Genomic DNA, 20,590 nt, shown 5'->3' with positions numbered 1-20,590 from the left:
ATGTAGTCGGTAATTTGTTTCCACATTCATTGTTCAGTCCTTCACCAAGGAGATAACATGGCTGTATGTTTCTTGAGCTCTTTTGCTTGTTTTTTTTGTTTTCTCTTTGTCCTGAAACACCGAGTTTAGATGATGTTGAGCCCAGGATTCTGAATTTTTTTTCAGTGGAAACACTAATTTTCGAATGAACCAACACCCTGGTATTGCACGTGCGATGACCCTCAGGGGAAAACAATGTTAAATTGCAGCAGAAATGAGAAAAGTATGAATATGTGTATAATTGAATGTGGTGTGATTTCTCAAGTACTGCGGCTTCCAGTATCAAATATCTACATAGTGTGGCTGCTGGATACTGATAGAATTGTTGTGTTACTGTATTGTGAGTTTTAAAGGTTGAAAGTCAAAAATATATTTGTTGGCTCATTCGGTTCTGAAAGGAGATCTTTAGTATATTTTTTTATTGTTAGCTCAAGGTTACAGTGTGTTGAGCTTTCATTTAAAAAATGATTCAAGGTATTTAAGATTTTTGCATTTTTTGTGAAAGATTCATTAAGCTTTTACTTTTCACAAACAAGGAAATTGAGTTAAGTTTTTCTTAATTGTTATTAGCAGTTGCATTTTCTAAACCACACTATAGATGCTAGAGTGAAAATATGCAACAACAGCTTTAGTCAACTAAATTAATACGTGGTTAATTAAATTAACATGCAGTTAATTTACCTCTGCTGTCACAATGGCTCTGTTTTGTTTATGGTTTGTCAGGCTCTGTATAACTGCATATCTAGATTTAAAATACACAACAGATTTAATGAGTTGTTTTTAGGTTAGTCTCATCAACGTTAATGTGTTGATATCAAATGAAATGAGGTGATGTGTTTCCCCTTATAAGATAAAGATTTATATCTGTATGGTACTTATTTGATTGGTCAAGGAGTAAATGCTTTTTCTAGCGGAAATCTAGGATTCTGAATTGGTACAAATTTCTAGGTGACTGACTTCCCAGGCAATCATCTCACTTCTGTGAGTGCACATAAACACACAAACTCCATGATCTGTGGATCTTGTACTGCAAAGGTGCTCTGCTGGTGCCTCTTTGTTATTAGAAAGCTTTGATGTCGTGAGTTGAGTTGAACTTGAAGTATTTGTATTCCACTCCACATATCATCTGCTTGCAGTCTCAGCCTGTAGACAAACAGAACACAAAGGCACCATGCTTTGGTCAAAAACCTGAAAAGTTATCGCTTCTGCGAGACCACTGCCACTCCTGTATATATAAAATGACTACAAAAAATGTAGTCATTTGCAGATCTTAGTCCGTATCAATGATATCACAAAGTTATGATTACTTCTTGCATCTGATATTTTTTATTTACCTAATTGAATCTGTTTATCCATCTCATCCATTTTCCAGCCACTTCATCCATTATTTACTGCTATTGCCTCATCTAACGTGCTTTCCAAGTCTTCTACCCCTAAAATATCTGTAACACAAAGCTGTGTTCGTGTCTTGTCGCCATACTTTGAGTACAGGCTAGTGTAGTGTTCAACTTTGTTTTTAACTTGACAGGATGAAGCAGTTATAAATTGAAGCAATGTGAACCAAACCAGTAAATACAAGGAAGCAGTTGTTAATCTTGTAAATTGTATCTTTTTTCCTCAGATGGCTCGGTTATTTGGGACTACTTCTTTTCGATGTGCTCATCTGTCTGCTCGTGCTGTTTGGCCTTATTCGAAACTCAAAGGGTACTCTTATTGGGTGAGTCTTGTGTTGCGATTTGCATTCTGGCAGATCCGTGACAAAGCCAAAAAACTGAAGTATTATGATAGATATCAAAGTTTTAACTATTTTGGTAAATCGCCCATATACATGTAATTCTAATGTGCAGTTAGTATAAGTTATTAGATACCTTAGAGTTTGGAGCCAAAGACTTTCATTTATGGAAATTGGTAGCTGGTTTTACTATAATAATGGATGAAATTTATAGGACGTTCATTGCTACATAATGTCACTTTTATGCAATTTCAGGCAGAGTTGTTTATAGCACATGCATGTATATATATTTGTGTTATGCTGTTCTATAGCACGTTCAAAAGAAATCAGGCAGGAATTAGCTGGGAGAGGTGCAGAAATGTTTGGTAGTCACTAATCAAATCTCCAGTACAAATAGAGAATCTTTTGTTTAATGTATAGGACTGAAAAGCTCTGGAGAAATGCATAATCATGGATTGGGCTGAGTATTTGAAACAAATAACACATTTCGTTTTGGTTAAATGCAACACACACAGTATTAACAGATGAAAATGTGGCCTGTCTATATATGCAGACAGAGAAGGAAATGAAATTATAGATACTGTTTAAATTTGGTTTCATCTTACGGATAAAATAATTGTCCACGCTGGTTAAGTGACTCACCCTTCTGTTTCGGCAGCTTAATTTTAAACGCGAATGTGAAAAACCTGCCCTTGCTGTTTTCACTGCTCAGCCTGCACGTGGGTGGGAATGTGAGCTGAACGTTTAATTACAAGTTGCGTCGTGAATGCAGACGAGATTTCAGATTGGGGGGGAAAGCTCTTCTTTTCGCCTGCAATGTGGAAAAGAAATAACTACTCCACTTGATGTGCTGTGAGGGTTTGTACAGTCCCACAACAGCAGTAAGATACAGGGGAACTGCTTCATGGACACTCTGCTGAAAATGCTTTCTGCAAAAAGGAATTCTGACAGGTATCCCGACGGCCTAGTCCCCAGACAGCGCCTAGTCCCCAGACAGCATAGCCAGGGCACTTCCTTCAAGTATCTGAGAAGTAATTTCTCTGCCTGCTACTGAAAAGCCAGTCGGAGCCTGTGCTGGTCTAGTCCATCTCACAGCTCATCTGTACGCTTACTTTATGCATGGGCCAATTGTATAAGTAGAGTTTAAGTGTTAGAGAACCCTAAACTGCCACTTGTGCCCCATGTCTTTTATGTCATATCAGGTTTCTGGTTTATAATAATCTAATTTAACATTGGACTTTAACATTTATCAGTGTTGTTTCTTTTCTTGGTGAAATACTTTGTAACAGGGTGGTCTGTTGGCTTAATTGTTGGTCATGTGTCGAGCAGGCTACGTTATTACCCCCTTTGTCAGACTCATTAACACTAATGTACTTAGTCTTGCTACTGATCCTTGGGAAGACAGATAACTTAGCAGTACACAGAGACAGATGGAAGATTTGGCTATGGTGAGTTCCTGATCTTATTATCCTAAATTCTGATTACTTTAGGAAAGGAAGACAGCATGACCTCAGCCCCCTTGTTGCCTAGAGATCATGTCAAAGGCAGGTGGGGGGAATTGAAATGAATAGTATTCAGGCTCAGGCTTGAATCATTGCTGTCTTGTCATAAAGCCTGAGAAGTTACTGCTGACCGTGGCCAGACAGCTGTTAACACTGAGCTGCAAATGGACAGTGGTCAGTTCTCACAATGGAAGTTGAAGAGCTTTGGGCTTCTTAAATCTTTAAATTTAAACATAGTTAATACTAGGTTAATAAGCTACAAACCCTTATTCTCAATGTTGTAAGGTGTCTAGTTTTAAAGTATATTTTGACATGGTTTCAGCTTACAGTGCTTTCAGAAAGTAGTCATCACACTTTTTCAAACCCTTGTTGCAAACTTAAATGAAAATAGATTTATATGGGATTTTTTTGTCACAGTGCAAAAAGTTAAAACAAAGTTAATAAGCCACAAACCCATATTCCTGTTGTTATAAGATGTCTAGTTTAAAAGCATATTTTGACCTGGTATCAGCTTACAGTGCCTTCAGAAAGTATTTATTAGCCTTTTTTACAGTTTATTTTGCTGAATTTAAATAAAAATACATTTATATGGGAATTTTTATGTCACAGGCATATGCACATTATTCTATAATGTCAAATTAGAACCACTAATCACAAGGGAGTGACTAGGCGGAAGTTAACAGCACACCTGCAGATTGTGAGAAGGCATGTGGGCGACCCCGAGACCATGTGACAAAAGATCCTCTGGTCAGATGAAGTAAAAATTAAACCCACAAAAAAACTGATGAAAACAGCTCATCTTCCCTGCATTGAAGCATGATGGAGGCAGTATCATCTAAACCAACATGCTAAGATTGTAATTTTGATTTCTTCACATGAATGCAGATTCTCTTCATCTCTGTCTCCCCAGCGTCTGTTTGCTAGGTGTGCTGTCGCTCATTATCAGCTGGGGATCCCTGGGCGTGGAGCTTGCGGTTTCTGTGGTGGGTATCTCCATCGGAACACCTCACTGCCAGAGAGCACTCTCACACCATGTGAACTCAGGACGTTGCTTGACCGCTACTGAAGGCTTTTGATGTTTTTAGTTATGTGCAGCTGCTGTTGACTTTTACTTCCACTAAATTGGGGCTGAATGGCTGATGCTGTCCGTGTGTTCTTTAGGAAGTGAAACGTAGATGATTCCCTGTGCTGTACGAGTGAACGTCCCATTACTACATGTACTTCACATAAGAATAATAAAAATAAAATGCTCGCCGTGCCCAATTCGGGGGTGGGAGGAGGGAATGTGAGGTGTGTGGAGGAGGATATACATTATTTTTCCCTCATTTACTGTTTCGTGAGTATCTGCCTACGTTCGGTTATCAGTTGGGCAGCACTGGCGTCTCGGAGGTGACGCATTCGGTGCTCTGCTCGGCAGTGAAGACAATCGGGCCAAGGTGAAACCGGTTGTTTGTGTGTGAGAATGCATTTTATGGTCCTGGAGAGTATTAAATGAATCCTTGGTCACAGTCCAGGCGGCTCATTGAATGTGCCAGGTAAATAATAATCAAATCTAATTTCAGTGAAGCACAGCATCCCAGTGGCTGTTGTCATAGTCCTCTTGCCCTTTGATTTATAAAAGACTCTGGGCTGCTCAGTTCATTTCGTGAAGCATACGGCCAGTCAGCTGTGCTCTCCTCTGCGTGAGGTCACTGAATTGTGGAGTGAAGAGGGTGCCAGACAGGTTTAGTTATTTGCCATTAAATGCCATCTGTGTTTTTATGAAATGTAAGCTTGTGAAATTAATAACAGTGCCCATCTCACATGCGATATTACAAAGGCTGTCTTTGCTGAATACACTTCGTAATATATTGACGTCAACGACACTAATGAATCACAAGAGACTTAGTTCCTTAATTTATCCATTGAAATTCCGAGTGGCGGCTTCTCTCGCGATGACAAGCGAGTGGGTCATTAAGAGTCGTGGACAAGCCTGATAAGAATATTTTTAATTTTGTTGCAGAGAAAGCTGGCAGTTGCATGAAGGAAAAGATCATCATAATCTTTAGATTATATTCAAACTAATTCCAGACTCTTAGGATGTTCTGTTTTCCTAATGAGAACATTATATATTGAGTTGCAGATTTATGATATGATTTTGGAATTGAATGTTGTCAAACCTGTTGAAATAAATTAGCTGAGTACATTTACACTGTCACTTGCACTCCTCCCTTAAAATATATTCTATACAGCTGTGTACTTTACATGCATAAATATTCTTTGCAGCTACTGTGCTTTATTTTCATATCTTCTTATGCTGAATTCTTTAAAGAGCTACATGACCCACTTCCTAATCCAGCAGTGTTTGAATTTCTTTTTATTTTAAAACAGAACTAACAACCTGGGACAAGTTTGATCTTAAGATCCAGTTGTTAAAATAAGAAAATGTTGACTGAGAGTAGGTTAACCTTTGTTAGTTCCCAAGACACTGACTTAAAAACTTAAAAATGCTAAATGGAAAACGTTTCTAGTTCTGTGGTTAGTCCTCTTTCTTTGACCTCTTTTGGCTGGGTTCAGGTTTTTGTCCTCCAGTTTAATTATCTCACTGGGCCGAAGTTGTAGTTAGGGTTAACATTGTCTGACACCTTCTGCTGTTTCTCCCATATTCTAAGAGAAACAGACAGGAAATAAAGCAGGCCCATTTGCATTATTTTATTATAACAAGAAATTATAAAATGTTTCACCAGGTCCTGTAAGCACTTAGCAAATTAGAGGCCTTCTGGTTGGATAGGAGGTACCAGCGATGGCAAGCTGTGGTTTTGATTCGATTTTTTTTCCCATGGGCCTTTTCCAAGAGTACAACCACTGCCAGCTCGCAGGTGGACTAGACAGCACACATTTTTTTTACAGCATTCATAATTCAGATGTATTTTTATCACGTACATTTTGTTTTACAGTCATAACAGGAGAGAATGGATTCCTTTCACATCTTTAGAAGAGAGAGGTTTTCCTGACAACCAGGATTTGGCCATTTTCTTTTTCTTTACTTGATTAATGTAAATCCTTCGCCTACTCTCTCTCAAAACTGATTATTCACCCACTGCATTTGAATTTCAAATGGTGACCTCTCCCTGCCATTTCTCTCCTTCATAACCATCTGCTTTACATAAGTTATTTAACCTAAAGATCTGAAGCTTTAGCTGTTGTGTTGTTTTTAGAGATCAGCACTTCTTAATTTAGCTTGTTCTTCCTCCAATTTGCGAAACGTACTTGGCTTCAAGAATTTTAAACATGCTCTGCTTTGTCTGTTTTTGATCTTTCTAGAGTTCAAGTGATTTCTGCGTATCTCCAGACATGTACATCTCCAAAGTGACTGAAGAGAATCAAGTGGTCAACAAAGGTACACAGATTGTTTCTGTTTCTAATGCAAGTGTTTGTTGACTGACACAAGACTTTGCTAAATCACTGTACAGAGGCAAGCTGCGCAAATGGGCTAACACAAGCCTTACGATTCTTGGGTAAGAAGTCATTTTAAAGCATAAACAAAGCATTAACACAAGTAGGACAGACTCATACATCAGTACTTTGCCAATCACCAAATCTTTTAAATAAATATTTTCATGTTGTGTTATTACCTCCAGTTATTCATTTAATCTGCTGATTTAAACAGGTGCAAAGTTTCTATACCTACTGTAACCTAATGTCACCCCTCATTGCTGTGCTTCAAAGATCACAGAGATCGTGATATTTTGTCTTTGTGTTTACTTTATCAGAGTACTCTACAAAACTAGAGATGAGAAGATGCATCTTCATGCGCGTCTTTTCTTGTATGGTTTAATAATGTCAACTCGACAGTCAGCAGGGGAACAGAGCATACATCTTTGTATTGTTAGAGGTTCAAATCCGCATTTTCCTTTTCCCTTCTGCGTCCTTTATATGCTAATGTCTTCAAAAGCAAATGGAGTCTGTTGACATTTGGAGACCCAGATTTCACAGTACAGAACATGTCAGGTTACAGCAGGTTTTGTTTCCCTTTTTCTATAGTGTCTTATAAACAGAGGAAGTGTCTTAAGTTACCTAGTAATGATGTCTCAAAATGACAGCAGTTTTGTTTCCCTTTTTTTCTAAGCACATTAAAACAATATACAGAATACTTTTGTGTTCATATTTTGCTTTGTGAAAGCTTGTTCCCTCTACCAGTAATTTTGATGAAGTAGAAATAATGTATTCAGATTTTTTCAGGTGAACTTATTTCAACGTATTATATATTCAGAACTGTAACAACTGTCCAACTGAATACTATACTACCATGTGAAGGAAGCTGGATGTCACCACCAATAAGAAAATCATAAAAATTAAAGTGTACTGATTGCACAGGTATTCAGTCCCTTAAAGTCAGTGCTTGGTTCAAGCACTTTGGCAACAATTCCGGATGTGAATATGTTTGCCCATTCTTGCTGCTCCAGTTCTGCATGCTCATTCCACTTATTAAAAGCTGATCGGCAACTTTGAACTGATCTTGCAACCTAAACTGTGGTTATCTATCGTACCACTTCATCCGCAACTTGTTTTGAAAGCTCCTCAGTCTTCACGGCTGGTTTATTGTATCACTATATGGGCTGTGCCTTCCAATATCTAACTGAAATAGCAGACACAAATGCCATTACTTTCAAGTAAAACTTCTTTGGTTGCTCACTCAGACCGTGTCTCTAATATTATGACCTTTCAAGCAGATCTTTAAGGTTTTGTAGTTGCTTTGTAGAACTGATGTCGAATACTTACACAATCCAGAATATTCTAAATGAGAAGTTGTATAGTTAAATATCTGAAAATCTGACTTGTTTACGTAATACTGTCATCATTTTTAAGATGAACGGTTTGGAGCTGATTGCGTTGATTTCTTAATATTTCTCATAATAAATAGTTCAAACTGTCATTTTCAAAGTTTAAAAGGGTCAGGATTTCATTCTCAGACAACGTCAAAATGTAATAACTTTGCAGGGGGTGCTGACTTGATCAAAGCGCTGTATTAATTGCGCTACTTGACTCAAAAAGTAAAAATAAAGTGTTCTGCTTTATGTGCATTTTTTTGGGCCTTAGAAAAAATCGGACTGTTCAGTTGATGACAATATGTATAAAGAGCAGATTTGGCAATCGCATTGCCCCAGGAAACAACTCCTTTGTATTGTGGGAACATTCCATGATACGAGGGAATGAACTTGACCTGTCTGGGGGAAATGCAGTACTTTAGGGACTGGGCTGCAAAAAAATGAGAGTCCATTTTTTTATATTGGCAAGAGAAACAATGTGCGTGGTCTGAAAGGAGCGCATCTCATCCCATAAATCAGTACACAAAAAAGCTTTAAAATTAACAGATTTGAGAATGGACTTGAATCTGCTGCATTTTAACTGTTATATTTTAGCTTCTTAGCTAGGGCGTGTTACTTATTACCTGGGCGTCAGGGTAACACAGTGGTTACCAGTGCTGCCTCACAGCAGTGGGGCCTCAGGTTCTGTTCCAGACCTGGGGTGCTATCTGTGTGGAGTTTGTATGTTCTCCCTGCATTGGTGTGGATTTCCTCTGGGTGATCTGGTTTCCTCGTACAGTCCAAAAACAGAATAAGTGGCTTCTGGGGAAACGGGGCCTGGTGTGAGTGTGTTTGTGTCTGTGTGCTCTGTGATGGAGTGCAGTCCCGTCCTTGTGCTTGCTGGGATAGGCTCCAGCTCTCCCATGACCCTGAACTGGGAGGTGGCTATAAAATGGATGGATGTCGCTTATAACCATCTTTGAGTCCAGAGTTTGCGTGCTCTTTGTTTATCAGCTCAGCACCAGAATGTGTCAGAACTACCTTTTGAGAATACTTTATCTTGTACTGTTGTAAAAACCTCTAAAAGTTTAGTCTTTTGATGGTTTTCGAGAAATTATTACTCGATATTTACGGAGGGGAGATTTTAGAATGTTTTTTTTTTTTTTTGGCTCATGTGCAAAAGGGAGACCATTTGTTCTTCAATCCTGGACTGAGAAGTACTGCATCTACAGAAACTGCCTATTAAAATGAGACAGAAAGTTAGACTATTACATCGAAACATTTCCTCTTCTTTTAGTGTAAAATAAATCATTTTCCCCTCCCACTGGAGCCAGCGAAACATAGTACTGTTATTCTTGGGATGCTAAAATTATGTTGCCTTTATTGTGCAATGCCAGGTCTGTGTTATGCTCTAAACGTGACTATAAATGGCCTATTCAAGCTACAGCAAGGCAGAAATGTGGATGTTGCCTTGCATTTTAAGTGTCGCTGTAGTTCCTCCTACTTTTCCTTGGGGGTAATTGAACTATCTGCTTCTCTTATGAGCTGTAAAATTGGCAAAGGCAGAACCCAGGGGGGGAAAAACGCATAATAGAAATGCAGCAAAATGAAGGAGAGATGGAAGGAGGTGGGGAGGATCATGCCTGATCCTTCGTGTGAGTCACCTTCTGACCTTCAGTCTGCCAGGCCTTTCAGTAAATACACAGACTTTCCTTTCTCTTCTTAGCTCTCGTTTTTTCTGGCCTTCGTTTTCTCTGGGCAGCAGGTTTAAACCTGTTTCAGCTCGTCTCTCCTGTTTGTCATTTCCCTGAGGTTTTACACCATTGTTACCTGATGTTCGAGTAACGATGATGAAAAAGCAGCAACAGCCTCTTCATTTTCCTCAGACAGCCTTAAGTTATTTTCTTGAAAATAGGAATTTGAGGCACGTTTAAGGTTAAACTACCAATGACCAGTTTGACCAATATGTACAGTAGGTGATCTTTTTATTTAATATCCATTCCTGGATCATTGAAATACTGATGGTACAGATTTATAGCCTATTTTGTGAGACTCAACCACTCCACTGAGTGCTGACTTTGAATTGAATTCTTAAAATGCAGGAAAATGTTTGTCACTGAAGAATATAAGTATTCAGATTTAGTTTCTTCTTTTGTTAGTCTTTGCTCTGTTTTTTTTTAGCAGTGGGGAGTGAGCTTGTAAGTGGGGAAAAAAACACTCTTTTTTAAAAACTGCCATAAACATACAATTATATCATGTGTTGCTTCAGACGATAATAGATTGCAAAGGGAAAAAAAGTCCTCCACCCTTATTTAAAATAGATAAGCTCATGTTGTTTCGGGTTTTTTTTTACATCTCTGGAAGTGTGTTTTAATAATCAGGAAGGGAGGAAAATGGTAACACATTCAAGGCCAGAGTTTTGAAAAATGTCTTTGTTTCTGTGTCTGTATGTGGCACAGATAAGTGATTCTTTTTCTGTTTACATATCCTTAGGCTATAAATCCTTTACTAACTCTTCTCTCTCCTTAATTAGGTCATTTCATTTTGGGGATTTTTGTCAGCTCCCTTTATTTTCATTCAGATTATAGCAATTTGCCCTTGAAGTGCTTCCTAACTCACTGGAATGAGTATCCGGGGAGAAAAATTTAAACAAGGTGAAGCCTGGCCTTCTGCTCTACTCCATAGCTTGTCTCTTCTCCCGGAACAGTTTTGGAATCACAGCAGCCTTATAAATCTAATTTGCTTGCAGTCTGATCAAATTTGCAGTTGTTCTCCAGGGAACGAACTAGACATATCATTACTGTAAAAGCCTAACAGCTGAAGTAATCATTGTGCCTGTCATTTTATTAGTTGACCTGTTTTTTTCCCCTGTTTGCTTCTCATCAGGTATCTTAATGACGGGATTATTAGCATTACTATGCTACACATGGAAGATGATTATTCGATTACTATTAATACAGTCATCCTTAAGGCATTTCATTATGTTCTAAAAGGACAGACCATTGAATTTAGAACATATAATCTGTAAACGATATCAGAAATGTTTACAGAAAAATCAAGATCTTGTTTTTCCTTATCCCACCAAGTAATTGCAAACTTTACAAAGCAAATGTTTTAAGAAGGAGTGAGCAATATTGTGAATGGGTGATACAACTATCCAATTCCCTGAGATGAGTGATGTCCCCAGGGGCTGGAGATGTGAGATTGTTGATAGATTCCGGTAAGACAGTTCTTGTCCCCACAAGGCTCCATTCATCCATTTTGCAGTTGGGCTGTTATTAGATATTTATTCTAATTTTACAGTGGGTTGATTGATTTTTTAATTGATTTCTGTAAAGATTAGATTTGGCTGTAGCACAGCTACAAGAAGATGGATTGGTTTCCTCCTGCAGAATTTGCTCTGTGAACTATTTGTTTTGCGTGGACACTGTAATGTGCATGGGAAGTGTTGCACCCCCACCTGCTACTTTCGTTCGGTTAATTGTGATGGTCTTTGTAGTGCCCTAAAAAAATCTAATGCTGAGAGAATTTGACATTGCAGTACAGTACAAGTTTCAAGGTCTAATGGGTTGTCAGATTGTTCTGTCCCAGATGAACGATGAGAGTGTCATTTCAAGCAGCATAGCGTTCTTTTATTTTGATATTTTTTAAGATGGAATGTGCCTCTCAAATCCAAAATTAAATATTTGTAAGTGGCTGGGATGGTGTTTAGACCTTTGAAGAAATTGCACTTCAAATATCTTTTTTTTATGGCGGCACAGTGGTGAGCATTCCTGCCTTACAGCATTTGGACCATGTGTTCAATTCTGCACCTGGGGTGCTGTCTGTGTGGAGTTTCTATGTTCTCCCCATCTTTGCATGGGATTCCTCTGGGTGCTCCGGTTCCCAGAGAAATACTGGGAGGTTCATTGGCTTCTGAATAAACTGGCCCTGGTGTGAGTGTGTGCGTGTCTGTGTCTGTATGTGGCCTGCGATAGCCTCTGACCTTCCTTGCGCAGAGGAGACGATGCCTGCTGGGATAGGCTTCGTCTCCTCTGCGACCCTGAACTGGCAGAAGTGGTTAGAAAATGGATGGATTAAATATCTAATTCTCATAGGTTCTCATAATTCTCAAGGTGCCCGTTGTTGCACTCTTGGGTTCATGTTGAGACCCCTTTCCGAGTTCCCTTTGTTTCATATTTTTAAATGTCAGCTTTGGAAAGGTCATCTCATTTATTAGACTTGTCCGTCCTCTCTCTATACTGTCCTCAGACCTGCCCGTCTATGACGAATGCAGATCTGTCATTTGATAGGCATACTGTACGATCAGGCAGAAAGACCTTCAATTTACCTTTTAGAAAAATACCAGTATTTTATTTTGTGGGCTTTTTGCATTCATTCCCTTTTTTCAGGTCGTCGAAACTTCAGTTTATTTGGGGTTTTTGAAATGGTGGTCCTGGTTTCAGGGTCTGAGAAGTGAAAAAAGGAAGAATTCCTCTGAATTCAGATGTTATAATATCCAAATGGGGATTAAATGATCTTGCTTACTGTTATTAGTCTAATTATTTAGAGATACATGGTTAATACCTGACGAGGCTTCTCCTTCTTGATGAGTCTGTAAAGTTTACAGTTGAAGATGTGTATACTCTTGACCTGAGCAGATTATTCTGTCATCCACAGGTCTGGCTTCAGTTTCATTATACTTCATAAAATGATAATATCTGTGGTCAGAAAAGAGATTACTTCTGTCTTCCAATTACTGGAATCTTATGACTGTAACAGGTGTGCACTGAATCCTCAACTCTAATATGAATGTAGTTTTTAATGAGACTTTTTTATTTTATTCAGCATGCATTTCTATGTTTATGACAGTACTAAGAGTGAAAATACTATTTCAGTCTTCTAAGCCTACAAAAGGGAAGTCAGTGAGGTACCAAGCTAAGCACATATTTCTAAGCAAGGCTACATTATTTAAAAGTGATTAAAAATTCAGATATCACATCACACACCATAAATATACCCATAGAAATGGAAGAAATAAAGCATTAGTATTACAATTACTGCCCTTGTGTCATTGAAAAGGACTTTTTCATATCTATTTTCTGAAGTCCAACAGATGGTGATTTAAATGTAACATTTAGTGATTTTTGTTTAAGTTGGGTGATGCTGTAAGTATCTCTTTGGGTACAAAGGGAGTTATTATTCTTGAAAAACTTCTTGTGCTGAGAAAGTGTTTTTTCTGGCAGTTTTTCACCTCTTATCAGACAATACCCTTCTTGTGCGGTTGCACTATAATTTTTTCTTATCGGTGCTTTAATTTTTTTTGTATGGCTGTGCTGCCTCTTATTTTAGATCCCACAAGAAATGATAAATGCATCATTTGAAGTTATTACATATTAAGTAGTAATAAAACCTATAAACTGAGAAGCCCATTCAGATTGTTCTGTATGACTATCCATGGATATAAATTAATAGCCACTTTATTTTAGTTGTCAGTGGCATGATGACATTGTTTATTATGCAGACAAGATGTAAAATAGCTCAGCTATAACTGGGCTGGAATACAGAGCTCCTTCTAATAAATCTCTTTAATGCTTTTCTGTTGCTGTAACCAGCTCACAGCTAGAGGTGTGCATGCATAAGAATCAATCCCTGGATCAATCTTGATTCCTATGTGTAGTTACACAATTTAAACAGAATCCACATAGCCACTAAGGCATGTTTTGATCTACCCCACATTTGACTAATAATGGGCTGAATATTTAAAATTGTGCATTTAAATGTATAATTGCAAATGTATAAATGCAACTTTTTTTCAGGCAGAAAGTAATTAAAAAGGGTTAATCAGAGTGCAATTGAGTGTTCAGTTAAATAACCGAGAAACCATCTGGTGTGCAAACCATTGGACACTGGGGTGTTGAGGACAAGGATTAGAAAACCTCATATGATCTCTCATCTGCAGAGGTGAGAGGATTCTCTGTAGCACAGGATGTAGGATCTCCGGCCTTGGTCCTGGAGGGCCAGTGTCTCTGCAGGTTTTCGGCTCTAGTATAGCGTTTGATGCTTCTCTGTTGGGTTCAGTAAAACTATTTTACTCATATCACCACAATCTGGATTATTAATAGAAATTTGGAACAACATTGGTCCTAATACAGATATCTGGGGTACACCGCTAATTTTCTCCAATCTGATGCCCCATTATGTGTACTTGTGCGTTTTCTATTATTTAATTTGTTTTTGGTCTACAACAAGCGTGGCTTTGTTTGCCATTCGAGAATTAATATTTGAGGAGTGTCATCGAAAGCATTTTGTAAATCTAAATATATGATATCACTGTAAAATATATAATCACAATTGAACTCGAGTTTTTTTTCCTGCTTTAAAGGTTAAATGTGGACACACATGGAAAACAGGTTAATTGTGGAAATGCTATTAATTTAAGGCTAACCATGGAGAATACAGTATCTGAATGAAGCTGCCTTTGTTTTACATTTAATTCAAGAGTTGATTTGTTCATTTTCTTATGTTTCCAATTAATGCAGCTACAGTAGAATGTTCTGGTCTTTTTATTCAGCAGAAGTGGCATGCGGTAGTTTATTTCATGGAGTAAACAATGCCTTTTGTATGCTGTGATCTTGTGTTATTGTATTTATCTGATTTAGTACTCTTGCATCTTGTACATAATAATTTTCTGCATATTATTGATTCTGTCTTCTACTGACTGTAAAGAGTGTGGGTTTGTTATAGATTGTGAATTATGCATCTTCTTGTTTAATTTTATGGGTGACCCTCCTTGCTCTTATGCTGCAGATTTAAAAAATATATGTTTTTATAACTCGTGTCCCTTTGTTGTAGAATGTTTTACTCTTGTACAGTAGGTATCATAACTGGTATAGCATCTTAACATTCTGGGTAGAGGCCTTCAGTTCTGTGTTACCTTCAGTAAATGAAGCATTGATTGTACTGTAATCGATTTAAATATAATTGACTAAGCAGAGAACAGTACAATAGTCAATAAAAGCTTAAAATGACCTATTCAAACTCTAACCTCACGTTGAGCGGTAGTTACTTGTTTGTGAATGTTCTTCAGTTTACACCAACAAACGCTACAAAAATTATTTAGTTTTTGTTGTCTTTATTTCTTAATGAACTGTAAAGATGTAGTGAGATCAGTCTGAAATATTTAAGCTCTTTTTGTTACAGAAATATGTGATGAGACAGTTGTAGCAAAAACTGTACTTTAAGGTGATCTTGGTATTGGCTTAATGGGCTAACCCTTTAATCCTCTTCATTACTTTTAAGTGCTTTACAGCAGATGGGTTCTGTTTTGTCAAGGAAGTGCAGTTCAGATGTGATCTTTCAGCATGATCAGAACAGAGTACCCTAGCCTTTTCTTTTGTAATGTTGCCACTCCCTTTGTTTAGTTTGTGTATTTATTTTGTGGGCAGTCAGACTCATTTAATTATTAAATAATTTACAGAGGAGTATCTTAAGTCTTATTGCTACTCCAAACCATAAACCAGTTGAACTTTTACCTTTGCAGCATAGTGTGATATACTTCATGAGTCATACCCTGTGTGTGATGTTTGTGGAGATACGAAGTGATTTCGAAGAACAGCCTTGTGAATAGGCTTTTTTGTTTAACTTTGTGTGTTAGTCTGTCGTGAATGCATGGTTTTATTTCAGATCTTTCGAAAGCCGATTTCTCATCCAGGACCTTCATGGATAAAAACGATTTTAAAACAGAGCACACTAAAATACATTGTAATTAATAGTAAGTAATAGTCAAAATGGTTTGTGCTTTTGTGCAGTTACCTTCACACCTGGAAACAGCAAAGCCTGAAAAGAAACAGAGCCAGTTGTATTTAAATGGGGTATTTTGTTCTTCAACTCGATATGCTTTCGGGCTTCAGGTCTCATTCCAGCTGCTCACTTTACATCATAATAGAACTCAGGGTTTTGAATTCTGTGCTAAGGTATACAAGAGACAAATGATAACAGAAGCCCAAGATCCATTATTTACAATTCTAGTAGGACATCTCTGGAAGTAATGTCTTATGTTTTAAAGGCAGAACATCCTTAATTTTATATAACAAATTAATGGTTCTATGACTAGGTAGCAGTGTCTTACTCTCCACTGAACTTATTTTCCCCCTTTTGTAAGTTAAAGTATTATATATAGCACATTTTTTTTGTCAGATTTCCCAGGGAGACAATGATTATGCGCTTGTAGTTCTGTAGGAAATGAGTTTCTGTCACAGATGTGAAAAGAATGCGTTACCATTTCTGGCAGGAAGCTTTAATTATTGCTTACAAAGCACAGGGTTTTCATCTGAAAACTCTTAAAATCTCCAGTTCACTCTCTATTTTGTTTCTGTAAAAAAATACAGCTAAGATGATCTGGTATGAGTGTTTATTAGTATAAATTAAGTCATCTGAAACCAGGAAGAGACTGTCTTTGCCTGGCTGCCCTTATGAATATATAATGAAGTAGGCAATTTGGCAGGTATGGCGAATCACATCCAATTTGAGCAAATTACATTTTTATTTAAATGTGCTACAGTAACTAAGGGAGTAGGGCATGTCGGAGAGTGAAAGGCAACAGGCCTTCTTGTCCTCAGTGGATTGATGTGAGCAATGTTGCACATCATTTTTATGGATCTCTAGGCAGCTTTTTCCCAGGTTGTTTTTCTAGGGAGCTGTCTAATACAAGGACATAAAGGAAATAAGAATTTATCGGAACACCCTCAGTCATGGCATAGTGCCATTTTTTTCCCACTGGATACTGCCCCTACAGTTCATCTTTTGCTCAGAAATGGTCCTTGCAGGTTTCTTCTGGAAAGTAGTAAATGGAACCTGGGGGAGAAACTGAGAAAAATTGGGCTGTGGTGGTAAGGAAGTGAGAGACAAGTTTATGCATCATCTGATCTAGTGGGAGAAGCTACCAGGTACCAGGCAATTTGCAGTAAAGGCAGAAAATGAAGCTCATTAGTTTGCATGAGGGTAACGGCTGTATGTTACATCATTGTAAAAACTTGTAGTTGCTGCTTCAGGCTTGGTGAGAAACGTGTTCTTTCCAGTAATTAATGTAAATGTTTGTAAACTTTATCTTGTGTCCATTATAGACATGTACAGAACTTGTTGTTGTAAACCAATGCTTGAAACCTGTGTTGCAAACTGTAGAGTTTGTGTTCTGGAGACTTTTATATGAAAGTTTACTTTCATGCATATATTTATGTACCTTATCCCCCGCACTTCTGTTTCCTGAAGAAATCAACACACAATTAAGCATAACAAACATGCCTCATAGAACGTGAACCAATTATCTGTACACCATTAAAATCATTTCTTAAGTTCAGTTACCCCTCTGTACGTGTGTGAAAGGTAACGCAGGACACAATCTAAGAGTTGAATTCGAACTCTTTCATAGCATGTGAAACTGTATTAATTGACTTTTCAGTACAGCTGCCTCAGAAGTCAGGAATAACAATGAGCACCCATGCTTACGTTCTGCTTTTAATGTCTTTCAGACATTCTGGAGTATTACCTGAAATGCAGCTTGGGCCTGCCAAACCCTTTTCAGCAGGTAAGTCTGCTCAGTTCTTGGTAGTTCCATTCTTCCATCTTTCCATCATTCATTTTCGAACCACTTTTTCCAATTCGGGGTCACGGTGGGGCTGTAGCCTGTCCCAACAAGCAACAGGCACCCGGCCGGGTACACCTTGGACACCAGGGTCCACCAGTCCATCGCAGGGACAGACACACACACGGATACAGTACAAACCAATTACACATGCCAGCATGTCCTTGGACTGCGAGAGGAAAGCCCCCTAAAGGAAACTCACTCAGACACAGGGAGAACGTACGAACTCCACACTGACAGCAACCCAGGTCCAGAACTGAACCCAGGTCGCTGTGAGGCCGCAGTGCTACCCACTTCATCACTGTGCCACCCCAGCTACATATTTAAGACGCCTAATTGACTTGACCTGGTAGTGCCTACAACAAAAATTTGCAGTGCAAGAAATAATTACATGGTAGTTAATTACCTTTTGGAGCGCTCACTTTCAATTACCATTTCATCAATAGCAAGCTAAAGATGTGTTTGCCAGATTTATCAGATAATTGGCAGTCATCCATGTAATACATGCACATTCCATCAAAGAGGCCCACTGGTCTCCTTAAGTCTAACAAATCCTTGGTAATGATCTCATAATTTAGGATGAGTGATGCATTATAAATTAAATGTAACTGCAGTTGTCAGATTTTAGTGCCCACTCGTTCATTTAATTGAACCTGTTGCAGGTCAAAGTAGGATCCACTAAACCTTGTTACAAGGAATCACTGAAAAAAAGAGTTCAAAGCCAAAGAAAATGCATAAGTAATAAATGAAGGTATGAGGGGATGTTCACTGAGGACTGGTTAAATTGTCATACGTCATCTGTCAGTTTATATAAAAAGGTGACAGTACTGTTGGAGGTACAAATTGAGTACCAATTAAATACATTATTGTCAGATGCACAGAAATACGTTTTTCTTATTTTTCTTGTTTTTTGATTGATTTAGGACTAATTAAAGGGGATCTGCAACGCTGTTTTTGTAGTTTAGGGTCAGAAATAATCAGCATAGCTTAGTGCATTTCAGACCACAGTGAAAGTAAAATGTAACGTGTTAAACCTCCAATTTACATCACAAAATAGCTGCCATTTCCAGGTATGAGCAGTGCCATGGTTTGCGATTCAGAATGAGGCAACAAAACATCTGGTGATGTGAAGAGGCCCTAGGACACTGTAAACATGCAGGCTTGTGAATACAGCTCTAGAAATATGGCTCTCAACTTCGAGCCCTGTAAAGTTAGGAGTAACTGAAATCAGACATGTATTTAAAAAAGCCAAATAGTTTCGATTATTTTTTTGCACACAACATATCAGCTATCAGTGGGGAGGAGAGCAGATTAATGCAGCCAATATATAGATGGGGATTATGAGGAGGCCATGATTGGTAAAGGACAGGAGACATTTGGCCAGAACACCAGGGTAACACCCCTACTCTTTTCAAGAAACGCCCTGGGATTTTAATGACCAAGGAGACTCATCTGAAGGATAGTGCTTTTTTTACAGCTGTCCCCATCACTGTACTGGGACATTAGGACCCACACAGACTGTGGGGTGAGCGCCCCCTATTGGTCCCACTAACACCTCTTCCAGCAGCAGCCTCAGCTTTACCAGGAGTCTCCCATCCAGGTACTGGCCAGGCTCACACCTGCTGGGCTGCCAGTGGTGAACTGCAGGGTGTTCTAGCTGCTGACAAAGCAGTGGACTCACTGCAAACTATAACATTCCCTGAAAAATGTTATTTCAGCACTACAATTGAATGCAAAACTAGGATCCAATTGTTATGCCTCCTTTCTATCAAGATGATTCAGAGTTCTGCTGGCAGAGTGAAGCGAATATTGTATTGGTTATATACTTCAGGAGACAGTGATGTTTGAATGCACAGATTTTCTCAAATATTAATGCATTTTAAAAGCTGGGAGAGCATATCTGCAGCTTGCTTTTAACGGATTGGAGACTTTTCATTCTTCATAAGCATGGCTGTGTTTGTTTCAGGTTTGTGCGCACACACACTGTTTGCTGTCTTTCCTCCTACATAAATAATGCAGAATAAACCTTCACTCACCAGAAGCTAATGTATTAACACATTCTGAGGTGCAAAAAGGATGTCTTATAGAGCTCACGAATTATTGTAGCATGCTTCACTTGCAGTATCTTTGGTATTCAGCTTGTTTACTTTGGCAAAAGGCATTTGCAAAGTTTTTGTTTTTATAATTACTGCTGAGAGACTTCAATGTTGTTTTTTTCTCCTGTACCCAAACTGCATCGTCAGCTGCTAGAGTTCCATTATTCAATTTTCCAGTGAGGAATGCTCACATTCCATATTTCCTGCATTCCGGTGGATAGTGATGGATGGCTTGTCTTTGAACCTATTGCAGAAGCTGTCAGGAAGTCACAAAGCCTTGGTCGAGATGCAGGACGATGTGGCAGAGCTGCTTCGCTCAGCAGCTCGTGAATATCCACAGACCAAGGTGTGTATCGACTACAGCACTGCGCTCTAATGCTGGTGACTAAGGGCCTCCATCTCAAAGGCCACTGAGAGCTTCCACACTTGAGAAGGTGCAGCTTTTCAGTTTCCATCAGGATTGATAAACACCAACCTTTTCTGGGTGTTTGAGTAATTGCTGGGTCTTGAAATAATTCTTAATTGATGTTTTTCTTCCTAACATGTTGGAAATGCAAACCATGGTAAAAAAAAATAGTATTTAACCCTCTGTAAGAGATGGATATTAAGGGGAAATAGTTATTAGGAACATATTGTATTGGGAATATTTTCTATATTTCTATTTTAGATCTTTCAACAAGTGTTTTGAGTTCATACTGCATTTAGTGTTTTCTTTTAGTGTTTTAGTGTTCCAGAAACTAAATTGTACATAAAAAACAGAAACCAAAACATTTTGGCAATGGCATCTGAAACCTAAATATTACTTTAGTAAT

The 20,590-nt window shown here is 38.3% G+C and overlaps 1 protein-coding gene across 3 annotated transcripts in view; it reads left to right on the top strand.

Moving 5' to 3' along the window:
- Positions 1–20,590, top strand: part of ttyh3a (tweety family member 3a) — an 84,102-nt gene that overhangs the window by 46,056 nt on the left and 17,456 nt on the right. For all 3 annotated transcript variants that reach the window (XM_088612860.1, XM_088612859.1, XM_088612861.1), the window contains exons 5-9: positions 1,661–1,756; positions 4,184–4,256; positions 6,577–6,652; positions 17,570–17,625; positions 20,032–20,124. In XM_088612860.1, the coding sequence (XP_088468986.1) occupies positions 1,661–1,756; positions 4,184–4,256; positions 6,577–6,652; positions 17,570–17,625; positions 20,032–20,124 (394 nt within the window). The remainder of the gene's footprint in view (positions 1–1,660; positions 1,757–4,183; positions 4,257–6,576; positions 6,653–17,569; positions 17,626–20,031; positions 20,125–20,590) is intronic.

This window comes from Lepisosteus platostomus, chromosome 19 (assembly GCF_059453375.1).
Source record: "Lepisosteus platostomus isolate fLepPlt1 chromosome 19, fLepPlt1.hap1, whole genome shotgun sequence".
NCBI lineage: Eukaryota > Metazoa > Chordata > Actinopteri > Semionotiformes > Lepisosteidae > Lepisosteus > Lepisosteus platostomus.
The sequence above is the reverse complement of the archived record's forward strand: the minus strand, read 5'-3'. Positions and strand labels throughout refer to the sequence as shown.